At 39.1% G+C, this 18,832-nt stretch overlaps 2 protein-coding genes across 3 annotated transcripts; both read right to left on the reverse strand.

The window, feature by feature from the left end:
- Nucleotides 1-11,234: 11,234 nt before the first annotated feature.
- LOC127659626 (sentrin-specific protease 5-like) lies at nucleotides 11,235-12,978 on the reverse strand. 2 transcript variants are annotated; one of them, XM_052149527.1, is made up of 7 exons: nucleotides 12,595-12,978; nucleotides 12,275-12,323; nucleotides 12,143-12,193; nucleotides 11,947-11,991; nucleotides 11,792-11,862; nucleotides 11,640-11,703; nucleotides 11,235-11,541 (listed from the first exon to the last, which is right to left on the reverse strand). In XM_052149527.1, the coding sequence occupies exons 1-7, from the start codon at nucleotides 12,618-12,620 to the stop codon at nucleotides 11,272-11,274; spliced, it is 576 nt and encodes a 191-aa protein (XP_052005487.1). In that variant the 5' UTR covers nucleotides 12,621-12,978; the 3' UTR covers nucleotides 11,235-11,271. The 2 variants fall into 2 exon arrangements, with proteins under 2 accessions (XP_052005487.1, XP_052005488.1); XM_052149528.1 differs by lacking the exon at nucleotides 11,640-11,703.
- Nucleotides 12,979-14,670: 1,692 nt separating this feature from the next.
- LOC127659620 (uncharacterized) lies at nucleotides 14,671-18,277 on the reverse strand. Its single transcript, XM_052149521.1, has 4 exons — nucleotides 16,319-18,277; nucleotides 15,849-16,184; nucleotides 15,242-15,400; nucleotides 14,671-15,117 (listed from the first exon to the last, which is right to left on the reverse strand). The coding sequence occupies exons 1-4, from the start codon at nucleotides 16,377-16,379 to the stop codon at nucleotides 15,038-15,040; spliced, it is 636 nt and encodes a 211-aa protein (XP_052005481.1). The 5' UTR covers nucleotides 16,380-18,277; the 3' UTR covers nucleotides 14,671-15,037.
- Nucleotides 18,278-18,832: the final 555 nt, after the last annotated feature.

Raw genomic sequence — 18,832 nt, forward strand, 5'->3', positions numbered from 1 at the left:
ACTAAAAATTATATTAACTACTGCAGCTCATGTGTATACTCTGATGCCTCAATTTATACAGTACACTGTGGTTTTTTAGGAAATACTGGCAAAAAAAATGACATGCTTTTTTTTTTATTATTACCATTCAAATATTTGCTGATGTAAGATTCAATATCTAACTTACCAGTTCATTTTAATGTAGGATACTGAGGGGCCTGAGTAGCTCAGCGAGTGAAGACACTGACTACCACCCCTAGAGTCGTGAGTTCAAATCCAGGGACCCTTCGTGGATGCTCCAGAGAATAGCGTGGGGCGGTGGGGCGCGTGGATGCTGCAGAGAATAGCGTGGGGCGGTGGGGCGCGTGGATGCTGCAGAGAATAGCATGATATGATGTTCACACTAAGGGCTTAGTAACTACTAGTTAGTTTGTAACTAAGTCAGTGCTTAATTTGGTTGCACAAGGCAAGATTTAACTAGTTTGTAAGCTCTCCGTAATGTGTAGTCGCATAATATGACGTTTGCCTGTATTGATCCAATAAACAGCCTTCAAATTTGTACACAGATGTGTTAAAAAGCTGTGAATTTCAGTTTGATCTTGTTACGGTTGATGTTCAAACCTTGTTTGCTCATGTAGCTGTCAGCTGTAATAAATTATACGTCATAAAACAAGATTTCTTGTAAATATCAATATTCAATAAGTGTATCTAAAATTAATAAGGGGTAATAAATAAATAATTACTAATACAACAGGCTGGAAAAATAGACATTTATTCATTTTAATATCTATTTCGTATGTTGAAACTTGACACCGGGTGGCGTACATGGGAAATGACACCATAAGATCGAGTTCATGCTGAAGAGGTAAGCTTTTTTTTTAAACATAACAAAGTTTTCTCTCGTAAATGAGTGCCAACATCATATATGTCGAAAGTACTGAAGCCTATCAACCAAAACAAGAACTCATTGATGTCATTAAATTAGTCAGATTTGTATTATTCCATCCGTTACTCCTGGTTGGAGGCTTCTGTAAATATTTAGTTTATACATAGCATAGACAGGCAGAGGAGAGTGGTGTCTGCCACACAAAAAAACCTGTTTACCCTGTGTTGTAACAGACAAACAAACAAAAATATTGTTCAAGATGGCTGCTGAGAGCCCTTTTATGTTAAAGTTTTGTGTTGAAGAAACCGTAAATAAATACTCACTCCAACAGTTCGCCGACTGCTTTATTACCCAAAGAAGTCAGAACTGTCACAGTAATATTAAAAAAGTACATTCCTCAATACTTCTCAGTCTAGAGAAGCTAATATTTGCCATTCCTAAGTTACCCATACTGTCTGGTGTACACTAAAAAGACAGTTGTGAGAATGCACCTTAATCATCATAAGGTGAATTTTAAATACAAATACAGGTCTGTTTGCAAGTAGGTATAACTGCAGGCCAGAGACCTTCAAATGGGGTGGGATCTCCAAAAGTGGGCGGAGTTACTCTAAAAATGTGTGGTTACTCCAAAAGGGGGTGTCCCTTCCACTCACGGTTAGGGAAAGGGGTAGGTATATCTTCTAAGATATACCCTATATCTTCAATGGCAGATTGGAGGGGCCGTCCCTTTTTTGGAGCAATACCCTTGCAGCTATACCCTTTTCTCTGTTTGTGGATCAGAAGTGGTGAAACAGAATCTTTTTGAATCAGCTAATGGCAAGAAATAACTAAACTTATCATAGAACAACATTACATATTTAGAGAATGTAAAAAGATTCCAGAAGTGTGTCAAATGTGAATTAAAATACAAATAAGAGAAAACGGGCCTACTGTGAAGTCATAACTCGCCAGACAAGGAATTCCAGCAAGTATTAAGTACATTTATCTGCCATTTGTACTTTATGACCTGTAGCTAGTTTTGTGTAAGAGACAAACATGCCTTTCATTTGCTTGAAAATAAAAGTTCTTCTGTTCAAGTGAAAGTAATATCCTGTTTTAAAATCTGTTGGTAATATTGCCTTTGGGCCATAACCTGCAGTTTCAGTGCAATACAGGTATATAAGATGTAAATTTCCTTTAAATAGTTTCAAATGCCCCAAAGGAGTCAGAAAAACAGGGGGTTTCAAATTCTGTGGATGTCTTATCATTTAAATTATCTTCAAATCCTTGTCTAAATATGGCAGGTATCTTTAAAGCAAAATGTTTTCACATTTTAAGCAAAATGTTCTCTTCTAAATATTCATCATACCTCTCATCTACTACACATTACCACAAATAATGACTCAACTTTATGATAACAATCTTTCAAATGCAGATTTGAAAAGCCTAGCATGCAACACTGCAAGTATGCTTGCTTATGTGATTTTTTTATTATGTTTTAGGTTTTATTTTCACAGTTTTAGGTTTTATTTTCACTCTCTTGCAATCTTTACTTAAGCACTTGGAGCTGTGCCCTCTTCATTTTACTGCTATGTGTAGGTGAGGTCTGAAGACACTTCACTTGAGAATGAAGCAGCACTTTAAGAATGCACTGGCTGTGGCGCAGTTTCTGCGTGTTCTGAAACTTCTGAAAGTTTCATCTTTCCAGGTGTCTATGTCTATGATAAGACTATTAACAAAATGTTTTGTAAGTCATGCATTTCATATCAATAGACTATCCAGTTGCATCCATTCTCATGGTGCACTTAATCTTTTCCAGAGTGATCATGACACATTTTAGTGTGTGAGAATGAGAGAAAGAGCTGAGCATCAGTGATACACTCATTCGTCTCTCTGTGGGCCTGGAGGATGAGGTGGATATTGCAGATCTAGAACAGACCCTCAGTTCTGCTTAATTTTGCAACACAAAAGACCTTTCCAAATTAGAGACAAATGAACAAAAAAGTTAATTTTGTAGTTCCAAAAATGTCCAGTCAATAGGAAACTCTTCATTTCCCCCATAAGAATTTGTTTCTCTGGTAACAAGGATCTGTTTTCCCCCATACACGCATGACATGAAATCAATAATTGAGGTGTGAAGTTTTTTCTTTTCCTTTTTTTAATGACTAAATGTGCTGTTGTTCTCAGAATTTATTGAACCACTCTCCGTGGTGAGCCTCCCTGGTGGGCAGCTATTTTAACTAATAGACAGCGACTAGGGCACTGCTCATCAGCTAACCAGAGAACTAAGAAGAAACATTATAAACCTAAAACGAACTGCCTGTCAGTATCTTATAGATCTAATGTAATGAAGCCGTTTTTATTTAAATATCATCCACAAAAATAAGAGGCTGATTAAGAAGTCCAGGAACACCACCAGTGAGGCCACATTCACAAGACCAAGGATACTAGCATATTTTCATGATGTGAGTTCACAAATTGCTCTCATTCTGAGGGATGATTCAGTCTCCTCCACCCTCTCAACCGCCTCTTCTGTGACTCCCGAAGGATCACACGAGGAGGCACGGCAGGGCTGCAAGGTCAAGTAGGATGAATTTGAGGTGGACCTCGTGCCAGCATACGTCCTGTGTGCCCCTCAATCTCCATGCACTGCGTCTATGCCGATACTGTCTGTGCGTGACGAGCTTCGGCCCTCTGCTGGAACGCATGGCCTCATCACATTTGGCAGTTCTGACACTGGGGATTATGTTATGTCTATGACCTCTTCCACCAGCGAGAGCGAGGAGCATGCAAACGCCACATACAAGGAGATGCTTTGTGTCGTTTCAAGGGTGACCACGTTCTGCAGATCTTCTCCGTTCTTCCCTGAACTTCATAACAAACTGACAAAATCCTGGGGCACACCCTACGGAGCGTGTCTACAGTGATTCCACTCTCCTCATTAAAGTGGACCATGGGGAAGACAAAGGTGATGCACAACTATCCCCTTTGAAAGAGGCAGGACGAGTCACATATCTACCCAGTGAGTAGCAAGTCAAGTCAACCTATATTTATAGAACACATTTAAAAACAGCAGAAGTTGGCCCAAAGTGCTTTACAAATCAATCAAATAAATATACAATGACAGAATTATATACAAACAAAAAAAAAAATAATAATAAATAATTATAAATAATTAATAATTAATAAATGGCCCGGTTTCTAGGGAGGGTAGAGTCACGTGGGGTAACCTCCTCGTGGTCGCGATTAGTGGTTCTCGCTCTCACTGGGGCACATGGTAAGTTGTGCATGGATCGCGGAGAGTAGCATGAGCCTCCAGTGCTGTGTCTCCATGGTGTCATGCACTATGAGCCACGTGATAAGATGTGCAGATTGATGGTCTCAGATGGTCGCCATCCGGATTGAGGTGAGTAACCTCACCACCACGAGGACCTAATTAGTAGTGGGAATTGGGCATTCCAAAATTGGGGAGAAAAGGGGATTATATATATATATATATATATATATATATATATATATATATATATATATATATATATACAAAATAGGCAATCATTCTCTTTCATCATGTTGTGTTCGAGATCCACCAATGAGACAAAGAGCTGGTCACTCTTTTGATAGTCGCTAAAGAAAATACCTATTAGTGATAGTTTTATGCAAATACATGTGGAGTGCACTCACAGGACACAAAGCATTTAGCCTCTCATGTTCATGAGAGGTGAAAGGAGGTGGGTGGAAAGTGCTGAGCTCTAACACCTCCCCTATGAATTTAGGGAAGCACTTAGACATAAAGGCTGGAGTAGGAGAGAAAACTTCTCCATGCCCAGGGAAAATCTTGTACAAGAAGAATGAACAGATAGGGCATACAGATCACTGATGCATCTGGCTAATGCCAGCGCCACGAGTATAGCTGTTTTGTAAGACAACAACTTTAAAAAAGCCAGCACCATGGAGAGGCCCCACTCAGGAAAAAGCTTTATATTAACTGACACAGAATGGTGAGCACCCTTCATTTATCTACGGAAGAGAGTGTGCTGCCCCACCACTGCGTCATTGAAATCAATGTGGCAAGCAGAAAAGGCTGCCAGGTAAACCTTGATGGTAGAAAAGGATTTACCTTTGTCCAAAAGGTTTAGTTGAAAGCACAGTATGTCAGTGACTGAACACTGATATGACAGATGATGTGTATTACACCATTTCTCAAACACCTGCCACTTACCTTTGTACAAAGACCTCTGGGATGAGGCCCTGGCATTTTGTATGGTGGCAACCACCTCGGGGGGAAGCCCCAATGTGTTCAGTTTGGACCTCTCATAGGCTAGGCCCATAGTGCCACCCTCTCTGGGTGAGGGTAGTATATTTCTCTGTTCTCCTGAGACAAGAGGTCCATGTACAATGGGTGCAGGCATGGCTGGTCATAAAGGAGAGGAATTATCTCCGCCAGCCACTGTGTTTTGGGCACTATGAGAATTAGTGTCAAGCTCTGCTCCCTCACTCTGGCTGAAGTAGGAAAAAACAAGCTGAGTGGGGGAAGGTATAGAGCAGCACATTGGGCCATGGTGTGACAATGCGTCTACACCGAGGGGAGCGTCCTTGTCCTTTAGCGAGAAGAATGAAGGGCAATGGATGTTTTCTTGCAAGGAGAGACTGGCAGAAGCCCGACCGAACCTCTCCCATAACATGCATACTACTTGAGGCTGGAGTCGCCAGTCTCGGTAGAGAGGGTTCCCCCTCGACAGGAGAACCACGCCCTAGTTCAAAACACCAGGGATGTGAGTTGCACGGAGTGAGTGCTGACTGCTCCATACCATCATTTTGTGGGGTAGGCAGTAAAGCTGAGGGGAATGCATCCCTCCTTGGCGATTGATGTGCGTATTGGCTCTAGTATTGTCACAGCGCACTAGGACATGATACCCCTGAAGGCGGGGCAGAAAATGTCTTAGAGCCTTCAATACAGTCATTCGGTCAGTCACGTCCCAATCACTGTCCTGCCCTCATGGGCGGGACCCCACCTGGTGAGGGAAGTGTCTGTAGATACGACTCTTCATAACATAATCGCCACTAGAGGAATACTGTGTGCATAAAACCCTGTGCTCGTGCAGTGGCGCAATGCTGATGTGCAAGTGTGGGTCACTGTAAGGTTGCGATGCAAATCGTGCAGGGGGCTGAGATGAAGAGACAAAATACATTGCATGATTGCTCTCATTCTCAAAAGCCTCAAGGGCAAAACCTGGATTGCTGATGCCATAAAGCCCTGTAGTCTGAGGCAAATGCGATACTACACAATCGCTACTTCTTTTAACTATGAGAGACAATTAATTAAAGATAGAATGCGCTCTTCTGACAGACGAGCACGCATCACAATGGAATTCAGCTCCAGTATCAGAAAAGTGACATTCAGGGATGGAGAGAAATTGCTCTTGCTCATATTTATTCTGAAACCCGGAGATGCGAGAGCATTTTTGGATATTGGATAACTGGATATGATTACGTAACCAATCATCTATATCAGGATTTTCAGCCCTGCTAGGCGTGACGGTGCTAATCCTGCTTCCAGACACGTGGGCTCAGGGTGAGACTGAACGGTGGGACTGTGAATTCATAACAAATGCTGTGATAGGAAAAACAAATACATTTTCTGTGTGGGGGATGAATGCTGATGTGGAATTAGACATCTTTCAGATTGACTGATATGAACCAATCATTCTGATGTATTGAATGTGACAGTGTTGTATGTAAACATCTTGAAATTGTTTGTGTGTGTTGTTCTTGTACGCGGCAGCAGGAAAGAACATTTTACCCCAGGGTGGGGGGATGCTGACTAGGCTGCTTATTGCGGGGTTTAGGTTAGGCAACTTTGTAGTAAAAACATTCAGAATTTGGGGCCTTGGCAGGTGGGTGTCTAGTGGGCTGTGGATTTTCTGGGAAGGCACGATTTAAAAGCCTTGTTCTCCTCCTTGTTGTCATCGCAGTGCTGCTGCATGAAGGTAACAGCTGAACCAAAAAGAGATTGTCCAGTTTCCACTGGGGCTCCCGCAATGTGCCTTTTTTCACTGTTGGGCAGACCAGAGAAATGACATCCTTGGGTCTCGAAACCCGGAGCATGGACTCAAAAACCTTGAAACCTGTAGATCAGGCAGACCGCTTGGTTTCGGAGTCAGACGGGTTGGGGGTGGGGTTTCTTGGACACGGCAGCAGCAAAGAACATTTTACCCCCGGGTGGGGGGATGCTGACCAGGCTGCTTATTGCGGGGTTTAGATTGGGCAGCTTTGTAGTAAAAAATGGTCAGAACTCGGGGCCTTGGCAGGTGGCCTTGTCCAATGCGCCTTTTTTCACTGTCAGGCAGACCAGAAAAATTCAGCCACAGTGCGTGTTCACTCTCGACAGATAGAGCCATAGCATGGTCAGATGCATGGACAGCCTGACGGGCATTACAAAGAACAAGGTCATTGACCTTGACAAAACATGGGTGAAGGGGAGCCCTTCTCCAAATGTTTACCCATATCTTCCATGAGTACAGCCTGGAAGGCTGAAAGAAGGGAGGAAACATTCAGAGCTTGAACGGTTAGAGCCGGCACTCTGTATGAGCCCTGAAAAAAGGAGGCGGAGTCCATCTTGTTAGGGAAGGTTGGATTAGGGGTGTCAAGAAAACCTCCCTGCGAGGGGTTAAGGTGTATGGCTATTGAAGGTTTGATGGTGGGGGGAGGTCACCCATACCGAGCGTGGCAATATTCTTCAACTCCAAGCCAGCGAGACCTTGCTAAAGATCAAGTGGGTCTCTCCAATAGCGCTTCATGTGCTTCGTGCATGCAGAGAGGACAGACAGGAGCTGTTTTCTCGGGCTGGGTGGTGGCCCCAACAGTTTTCCTTCAGAAACATCCTGGCAAAACGTTGTCATCTTCCCCAGAGCCGCTGGCACCCCTCATGATATAATATTGAGAGGAGACTTTAATCTCCTATAGAACTTGTCAATAGAACTTCCTAAACTGAAAACTGAACAAAAAAATTCTCTTGATTCTGAGATGACCTTGGAGGAGCTTGGCGAGGTAATTAAGGCCTTGCCTACAGGAAAGGCTCCGGGGCCAGATGGCTTTGCTGCTGAATTGTTTTATATCTTATGCTACAGAATTGGCTCCACTTTGCTAGAAATTTATACGGATTCATTAAAGAATGGAAAGCTTCCACCAACCATGACACAAGCCTGGATGAGTCTGATTCTTAACAAAGACAAAGATCCAAGCGAGTGTAAGAGTTACTGTCCAATTTCCCTGATCCAGTTAGATGTTAAAATATTGTCAAAAATGTAGGGTAAATGATTAAGTAAAGCTATGACACTTCTTATACATATAGATCAGGTGGGGTCTATTCGGGGCCGTAGCTCTTCTGAGAACATTAGGCATCTCATCAATATCATGTTGTTGGGCCTCATGTATTCAGATACAAGACAAAGGCAGGCTAACACAGTCGTAAAGCCTGACTGAGGCCCACAAAAACAAAGTCATAAATCTTGCTGATAAAAACCGCACCAAAATCAAACAAAGGGAGTGCAAAACCGACTACAAATCCCAAGAAGCCTTGCTCACTTTACAACTGTGTGAAATTCCAAAGGATCGAACTCCTATTGGATGAGACACTCAACAGAACGCACCTCAACTATGATGTCATCAGGAGTAGAAATACCTCATTGTTCTGTACCTTGTTTCCAGTGACTTTGCGTGTCGTACGTAGACGTAGCTCATCGCTGCTCTCAGGTGTCGCCTCGTTGCACAAGGAAGTAACGTGCAACTTGAAACTGCGGCCATACAATCTCTATCTCGCTGGACGAGTTGGGATTCCTCTGTGTTCCACCGAACACTGTAACGGATCCAAAGAAGACGTTCACCGCGTCTCTGAGTGATAAACTATCAGTTGCCTTCTCTCCCACGATCGTGAAACCGGCTTCAGCGCCGCCACTTTATTCTCTTTCTCTGTCGTACTAACCACACACACACACACACGTGCGCGGGACCCCTCATAACATTTGCTAGGAGATAACTTGGTGATAAAGCTCAGATTTGTCCCCAAGTTATCGTGCAAGCGGAGACACGCTGTAAACGGGCAGACGCCATTAAACGGCTTCTCTCCACCCACATTCGCGTCCATACTCTCTGGCCGGAAATCTCAGGTGATGTACCCTCCACGAGAGTCACGTCCGCCATTTATGCCATAAACTGAAATATGCAGTTATTCTAGGTTTATCATTCCCTTTCCCCCCACAATTTCAAGTTGGTAAAAAAAACATTTAAATTTAACTCTGTAGCTTCCCACAGGTTACAAATGTGACCAAAAACAAAGTGCATACATTAACTAAAACATTTGTTAGAAAAGGCATGTAGTTTGTTTCACTGGGGTATCCAGGGAATACAATAAATGTCTTCACTTAGCTGGGAAAAAATTTGATTAAATGGCTGGCGATCGGTATTGTTTGAATTAACTATGTTATTAACATTCAATTCTTATTTAATTGTTACAAACTATTCATCATAAGAAGGGTCTACTACTTCTGCTTTGATATTTAGCAAATGTTTAACCATAGAAATGTTACTGCCCAAGTAAGTTCTTAATTTATGGCAACATATCAAAATATCAAAGCGTGAGTTATGAAAATGAAACGTTATAAAGACGCACGTACCTAGAGCTCGAAGCCATTTGTTTTGAGAATAATGGCTGGCTGATGAAGTTATTGGCTGGCTAGCCGGCTCAGCCAAAACCTAAATGGCTGCTGCAGCCGCCAAACTTTTCATAGCTGCAAATGGCTGAAGCTGCCACTCCATGTCTACAGATGTCTATGTTATACTGATTTACTAGATCTCAATATTTCCAAGCAATGCATGGCTTACAATATATTTCTACAAAATGCAATACAATGTAATAAAGAAAACACCAAATTTTACTTTCACAATGTATGTACATATTTATTTTGTAGTCTGTATGCTACTAAACATTTTCAAATAGCCTACAATGCGTTGTGTTTAGGCTAAATGTATGTAGGCTAAGTTGTATACAATAACTTGGCATTATCATGGATGAAGCTTATCATATTACACCTTGATTAAGAACACAAACTTTTGTTGAATTTTATGAGAAATCTACAGACGCAAACAGACGAAGTGTAGTAAAATAAAGACCTAAATGTGTATTTCTGACTTCTTTTCACCACAAGTCTGAAAGAAGACATGTTATTGAAGACAAATATCCAAAAATCTCAAAATTGACCAGTAAAAAGAAAACGATGTTTTTGCCTGCCGTGTCTCGCCTTAATATAAACACACACTGTTATCAGTATTATTTTGGACAAAGTTTTGCACATTTCAATTCAATGTACACTGAAGCATGCATCGTGAATTAGCAATGTGGAAACGGTGGTTTGTTACTGCAGTAATATCACGTTCAGTGCTATAAATCTCTCCGTTCCAGAATATTTGGTTCATAACATCAATCTTTGATTCAGGTGTTTGTGCAACTGTGCCCTGAAGATTTAACAAAAGTCTGGGTAGGCCTAAGTTAAAAAAAAAAAAGGAAGTAGGAATTAGGAAAGTATGTGAGAAGTGAGATCAAAATTACCTTGCTTGCTTCTTTCCGCCATTTCACCTCAGTGCGAGAAAAAAATGCATCACTTCTTCTGTACGGAAAACGAGCAATTTTAATTGGTCGTCAATTCACTGTGAGTCTGTGTATCGTAGCAATGAGCACAAGACTGTGCTGTTATGAACATAGACATGTCTATGGTTATGAATCCAGTGGGAAAATAGATCTCGTGTATTGTTTATATATTTCGTGTGTGTAGGTCTCTATGTGATAGAATTATTATTTGATGCAAATACTTCTAGCCGGCTCAGCCAAACTTTATCAGATGGCTGCTCAATTCAATAGTATCCAGCTGCAGACCCGCAGCACCACCAGTTTCAGAACCCCAGTTTCAGAACCCCAGCGCCAGAACCTGAAGTGAGGGACGGAGCTTACGTTCTAAACCGAGTAGCGCCACCTAACGTTTTGGAGCGTAGTTTGCTTTTATTACAAACGAAACATCATACTTTATACGTATGTTATAATGATACATTAAGGTACAGTACAATAAGCATTTTAAAACATTGATCTTGTGTAATATAACTGTATATAGTTATTCGTTTCATTGTATTATGAGAGTTACTTCCTGATCATGATGGTGAAAAATAATGCTTGAAACTTATGGGCATTTTATATAAAATATACTTTATTTCACAAGAACATGTGCAGCATGCATTTTTCTTTATGTAAAATAAAACATGTCAAAAAAATAAAAAAGAGAGAAAATTCAGCATCATTTTAAAAGAAACAATAAAAATACAACAAATGACCAATTCACCCCTAGGCCCATTTTATCATGACAATCCTGTATAAATTAAACTTAAAATGTATCAAATGAGGAATTCACTCTCAGGCCCATTTTGTCCTTACATTCTTGCAAAAATAACTCCATGTCATCCCTGAACACAAAATGAAATAGAAAGGGCTCTCTGGAAGCTTCTGACTGTTCCAGGAGATTGTTGCGGGCCTTTTCCTTGTCGTCTTCATTCATTCGAATGAAAAGAGGCTCTTCCACTGGACCCCTGAGCAGATGGCTGTTGGAATGGAGCCATTTCACAGCTTCTTTCATGTGCCGGATTATTGGGAGCTCCTTCATTACAGAATATTAAAGGAAAATGTGACTTTATAAACGTGACATATAAATGTATTTTATGTTAAGAGATTATATATATATATATATACACACACCGCCTCACTGCTGCTAAGCGTAGCTTGTTCTTCACATGGAAGGGACTCTTGTAGGGTTTCTGCACTGGAATATATATATCTTGGTTAATTTAAAATTGATCAGAAAAGGGTGCAAATGTAACGGTGGGCTGGAGTAAATGTCCAGTATCTACCTTTCAGAGAAAACCCCAAAGTTCTCCAGAAGAATAAGAGCCAACCATCTCCGTATGTTTGGAAAGTCGCACTGGAAGACAAAAATAGAGAAATCTTGATATTTCAACTGCTACAACATCATAAAGGTCAATTACTTGAACTGGTAATTACTTACAGATGTAAAATCAAAGGGTGCTCCCAAGACAAGATGTAGAGCATACTGGAAAACAGCAAAAATTAAGGAACATTATCTCTGTAAACGTCAAATTAAAAAAATTCTTCCTTGTTCCGTATTTAACAACTTAAAAAAATTAAAATAAAAACACCACCACACCAATCATTGGTTTAATTATATCAAAACAATGTCTCACCATCAACATGAAGACTCCACAGTCTACACCACCAATCTGTTGGGGGATATCCTCAAAAAAAAAAAAGCATGAGTTTATTAAGGGTTTGACACTTCAGCAGTCCCAACTTTAGCAGACTTCTTTATAACCAACCTTGTTTTTCAGTAGCACCCATGTGCCAGGTGCAATTTTTGTCATCTTACTGCAACAAAAATACAAAAATAATAAAACAGATTTGTTAATATGAAGTTACATTGTGCAGCACACAGTTTGAAGCTCTGAATCCATGCAAAAACACAGTCAACAGTATTTGGGTCTTTCTTGTAAAAATTGTCACAGCATGCAAAATCAGAACATCATGCAAGTAACCATTAAGCAAGTTTATTAAACTCTTGAACGGCAAAACTTGAACACACACATTGAAGTTTTCACCACATGATGTCAAAAACGTTAGACAACGTTACACAACTCACCATGCTCTCCGCCATGCTTGTCTCATTGTCAATAACTCCGCCCCTCACTTCAGGTTCTGGCGCTGGGGTTCTGAAACTGGTGGTGCTGCGGGTCTGCAGCTGGATATATCTCGTTCAATTTGGCTTTCGAAATTATTGGCTGGCGGCGGCTGAAATTCTAAATGGCGCAAATGGCGGTGCCTGGCGGCGGCTTCGGGGTCTACACGTACCTCTTCTGTGATGTAATCTCCCTTTGAGTTGTCCCAGGCTCCAGTGAACATTTAGTCCAACAGTGTGCACACTTACAGAAATTCTCATATTTACTTAAAAAAGAATGATTATTTATGTCAACATTCCACTAAATTATGTGATATGATCCACTGACATGTTGTAATTCTTTCATAAATTGATTTCCAAGCCTCCACAAAGCTAGAAGGCACATAAGTTCATTTCTCTGTCGAAATATGGTCAAGATAAAGAGGAAGTTATGACATCATGCATACCTCTGTGCCCACATGACAAGGACTTCCCCATAACATGCCATTACCATAACCTTATTCACAGGCCTTACTGTTATGGTTATTGGTTTACAAACATAATTTTTCGCCTCACCGTTGTTTTATTTGGAATAATATAACTATTACTTTCAGAAATAAATCATTATTTTTTGAGAGATGATATTTAAATAATATCTATATTGTTAATCAGTTGATAGATGACAATGGTCAGTTTTATTCTTTTTCAGAATTCTCCAGTAAATTTGATTTTGGGGTGTCATTAAAAGAGTATAATATTGTAGTCAACGCTATTCCTAGTGGTATAAAAATTATTCTGAAAGGAGAGCGAACCAATCCTATTTCTCTGAATAACACTTCTATTTCAATAGAAGGAATTCTTATTACTGATGAAAAATTCAATAACCACTTTTTTTCGCAGTCATATCAGCAGAAAATCTATTCCAGCATCTTCCTTTCAATGGATGATGTTATAAAGTGTTAATTGGAATTTGGTCTGGTCTCTTCAACCATAAATATTTATTAGGAATACGATAAAAGAAGTCACATTTAAAATATTACATAGATGCTACCCTTGTAATAGCAGACTCCATAAGTATATTCAAAATATTGAGAAGAATTGCACTTTCTGTGACATAGAAGAGACATCTTCTCAGAAGTTCATCTTTTTAGTGAATGACTTTGTGTTAAATCCTTTTGGAACGAGCTTTGGAAATATCTCTCAGAAAAAACAAATGTCAAAATATGTATTAACACTTATAATATTATTTTTCTTTATAACAACGCAAATTCCTGTATCCAGTACATTTTTATTCTCTTTATTATACTCTTTTTTTTATATATATACTCAATTGCAAATTTTTGGGTAAGAATCCGCTATTGTCACTTTTTCTGGTATACTATAACTTCTATGTTTTGTCTTTGATGGGCATAAAAACTAAAAATCCTTGAATAGTCAAAAAATGCTTTCATTGTTTAACCTAATATAGATTTTTTTTTTTCCCTTTCTGGCTTTTGGTTTTTTATTTGATCATTATTATATTTATGATGTGTTTTTTTATTTTTTTTTACTGTTCATGTTGTTCTGTACTTGTTGACACACTTTCATGCAAGACGTTTGGCAAGAAAACAAACAAACACAAACAAACAAACAAACAAACAAAAAAGACCTTATTCATGCTAGCGCCATTTTTATTGGAAATGACAAGGAGGCTGTGAGGGATAGACTTACCATGTTTTCAATGGCACGAATGGTAAAAAGCTGTAAAAATTTCCTAGACCACAAATTATTTTCCACAACTCTTGTTGTCTGGAGTTCTTTGTAATCTAAATGCTCTTGGACAGATATTTTTATTATTATTTATGTTTTGTCCGCGGATTGATACAAAAAAGACTTTAAACTTCAGTACAGCCCACTGAAGGGACTGTAAGTCTATCCCACACAGCCTCGTTGTCATTCCCATTAAAAATCAAATATGGCGCTAGTGTGAATAAAGAAATTATGTATCAAGTGCAAACGAAACCAGTTGACGGCTGATCATTTTTCAATAAATGTGAGCTGTTCTAACAAATTTTTTTCATGACTTTTATTGATTTTTAGTTTTTAACAACAAACTTCTCAAACTTCAAAGTGTTTCCTTTCAAAAGAGACCAAAATTATGCCTGTAATACAATGTGGGGATGAACTACGGCCAATTTATTTTGAGTATGTCCTTTAAGGCTTGTGCTAGAAAAAGGGGGCACAGATGAATAGGTTTAACCAAAGGCAACAAATAATGTTTGTCCTGTAGCAGTCCCTTTATACATTTATTCACATTTCTGACAGTATAATTTTCCCTCTGGCTGATTCATCCTCTGAAATGCAACAATGAATCAATTCAGTAGTTCTTAGTGTTAATGAGATGTATGACAGTCAGTAGCATCAACCAAAAATGCATTTCCAGATAATGTTACACATCTGTTTCTGGAAGGGAAGTCCATTGCTCCATATCCATCACAATCATCTCAGTTCCCTCACTAGATGAATCGACTGTAACAAAGAATTTAAGAAATGGTCTCAATATAACACAATTGCAAAATCTGACTTGAGAAGACCCTTGGTAGAAGCTCAATAACCATATTCTGTAAGTCTGTTCACACATGAACTTCAGTACCTCCACATCTATGACGCTCTCTCCTTCTATCTCGATCCCATTTACATTGGAAACCTAGAGACAAAGCTACCAGCAAGAATACAACCACACAAAGAGCCGTGCTGAACATCCACATGGCCTCTGACAACCGTCCCACTTCTGCACTTGACCTAAAACCAACTGACCAAAAAGAAATGAACAGACTCAGTTACATTGTCTTCTTCCAAAACTATATCCAGATCATTTGCCCCTTAAAGATTTTGAGTTAGTGTATGGGTGCAATTCTGATCCAGATGGATTAAACCTCAAGCTGCAAGGTGTCATTAGAATCAAGCTGTAAAAACTGAATTGCTCAAGTTATACAGGGCATTCACTTGTTTTGCATATTATCTGCATGGTGTATGCAAAAATGGCCATGACTATACAGTAACTGTAACTGCATAAAGACACTCACAGTTTGTTGCTGCTAAAGTTTTCAGTGATGCAAGATATGACATGCATACCATACTGTTTTTTTGCAAATATTTTGAAAATAATTTAAAGCTGACAAAAATTAGGACAGAATTTTAATTTTTGGCTGAACCATGCCTTTAAATTAACCTGGTTCCATTTATTATTTTATCCTTACCTCCTACATTGAGGCAGACGGTGCAGATCGGATGACTGCTATCTTGCCCATCAAGCTTCAGATGAAAACTGTAATTATGTGTGTCTGATAAATGTATATCTTGTAACTCCACGGAGAAGTCTCCAGTCTTTGGGGCCAAAGATGACACTGTGGTCCGGATACTGTGGGAAACATTTTGCATTTCCATCTGGCCCTCTGTCCAGACTGAGGAGTGTATTACATCCATCCCTTTTTTCCATTCATATGAGATGTGCAGGGAGGTCAAATTTTTCACCCCATTATAGACACAAGGAAGGAGGGCATTCTCCCCAATCACTCCTACTATGCATTCATCCGCTAGATGGTAATAGATAAACAGTGATTGTTAAATATAATGTATACAATGTACAATCTAATGTATCTATACAGAAAGAGGTGTAGAGTAAATTGAGCTGGAGCTTTTTCAAATATATTATTCCCATGAGACTTACCTTGTAATAAGACGAGGCTTGTGACACTAAGCAGCAAAGCACTGAACCAGGTCTCTGTCATCGCTTAAAGGTAGTCATTCATGCCTCAAAAGTCTCAAAGCAGACCTCAGATAAGCAGACAATATGCTGTCATATTTAATTAATTATTAAAAACACCTAGGAGCCATGCCCAAAACCAATACAGCATGTAATCTGCATGCATAGGCTTATTTTTGTAGTCTCTTTTCGCTAGTGCGAGTAGTCAAATAAATGTTAAACTTCCTGGTGATGTTAATAGATTCATATCAGGTAGCGTGTCAGGAAACTTTCAATAAACAGTCTAACTAAACCGTCTAAAAATAAATCACAAGTTCCAACAATCTACTTTCTGAGTGTTCTGTTTCCATGTTGCCTGCCAAGTGCAGTTTTGAATAATTTTGTTTCTTTTCATGCATATTGTCAGAACAAGTTTGACAACATGCCATACTAGACCTTCCCAAAACTGTCATGCACCACATGCAGTATACAGTATATTAATCCATTTAAATGTCTCATATTTTTACAACCTACAAGACTCAGAACCTCCATGTCTCAGAAATTATGTAGAATACATTGACTTTACAGTGCTGTATTTTCTGTCTAGGATTGAGAGTCTGCCCTATAGTGGTGGCAGAAGATCAGTTTTAACTGCTCAACATGAACATGAAATTTGTAATATTTTAAGTGCTGTAACTGTAATTGTATTGCACTATTTTCCCACCGTCTGTGTTTGCTAATTCACTGTCCTGATTTTATTTTTATCTATCAACATGATTGGCTAGGACGAGTCTTGTGACTCCCGTCAAATCAAATCACACGTAAAAAACTTGAACGGCAGCTGCAGATCTGGCGCCAACTGTGGAGAATGCCTCAAACACAGTTTAAAGCTGAATATAACTGGCCGCACATGAAAGGACATTTCATGTGAGTTTATCTTGCTCGAGCCAGATATCAGCATTAATCCTGCCTCTAATTGGAAGAAACATTGAGGTAAAGTTCATATTTCTCAATACTAGATTTTGTGTGTCTATAATGAAGGCTGTAATTTAACTATCTCTCACTGAGATTATTGGCTGATGTGAGAGATTAATGCAATGTTATCAATAGGGCTGGGCAATAAAATTATCTAGGTGTTTATTTCCTGATATCTGTCATGGCGTGCTGTTTGATTGACAGGCGGATTTCATGCCTAACGGTCAAATACACTACATAATTCCGCCAGTGCCCATCTTGGTGAGGATTTAATGTAAACGCAGTCGTTTATGTCTAAAGTGAATTCATGCAGTGGTACAAAAAGTGTTTTTGCATCATTGTCGGACTTGAAGTGTACATGAAACCGAATTGAGCACTGTCTAGTAGGCTATGTCATATGCTATTAATCAAACAATGATAACAAGGAAATGAGAAAACCACTCACTACTTTTTTCTCCAAATAACTTGAGTAGCTTTAAAAGTACTAATATAATAGAATAAAACAGGGATATTTTTAATAATAATATTTTTTAATAATATTGACCGTTTTTTTATAATACCGACCCCTGATGTAGAGAGTGTGTTAATTGGTATAATAAATTACCAGGAAAGTATAGATAATGTGTAATTATGCTTAGCCTTTATAAAGATAGAAAAGTTTCAACATTTGCAGAGCAACACTTCAGGCAGAATATTCCACCAGTCACAAACTTCAGAAAATTGTGCATCATGCATGAGAATGTGAACACAACTATTTCAAGGCTTAAAAGATACCAGAACTAAATCAATGTTGAACATGGTATCTCAAAAAGAGGACAATGTGGCCCCCCATGTGCTAATTAAAGAAATAATACACACAAAAATGAAAAATCTTTTATCATTTACTTACCCTCACGCCATCTGTCTTTGACTTTCTTTCTTCAGAAAACAAATTAAGATTTTTAGAAGAATATTTCAGCTCTATAGGTCCATTCGATGTAAATGAAGGGGTGCCAAAATTTTGACACTCCAAAAAGCTCATAAAAGTAATACATACAACTCCAGTGGTTTAATCCATGACTTCAAAAATGATATGACAGGTGTGGGTGAGAAACAGATCAATATTTAAGTCCTTCTTTGCTAGAAATTTTTCTCTCTGCCCAGTAGGTGGCGATACGCGTGAAGAATGTGAATCACCAAAACACAAGAAGAAAGTGAAAGTTAAAGTGAAGACTGACTGAGCAGCAGTATTAATAGTAAAAAGGACTTCAATACTGATCTGTTTCTCACCACATCTATCATATCACTTCTGAAGACATGGATTAAACCACTGGAGGCACATGGATTAGACTACTTTTATGCTGATTTATGTGATTTTTGGAGCTTCAATATTTTAGCACTGATTCACTTCCATTGTATGGACCAAAAGAGCTGAAATATACTTCTAAAAATCTTAATTTGTGTTCTTCAGAAGAAAGTCATTGTAATTTTTGGGTGAATTATTCCTTTTTTAAGCATGATGTAGCCCAATTACCAAACAACTTT

Source organism: Xyrauchen texanus, chromosome 19 (genome assembly GCF_025860055.1).
Source record: "Xyrauchen texanus isolate HMW12.3.18 chromosome 19, RBS_HiC_50CHRs, whole genome shotgun sequence".
NCBI lineage: Eukaryota > Metazoa > Chordata > Actinopteri > Cypriniformes > Catostomidae > Xyrauchen > Xyrauchen texanus.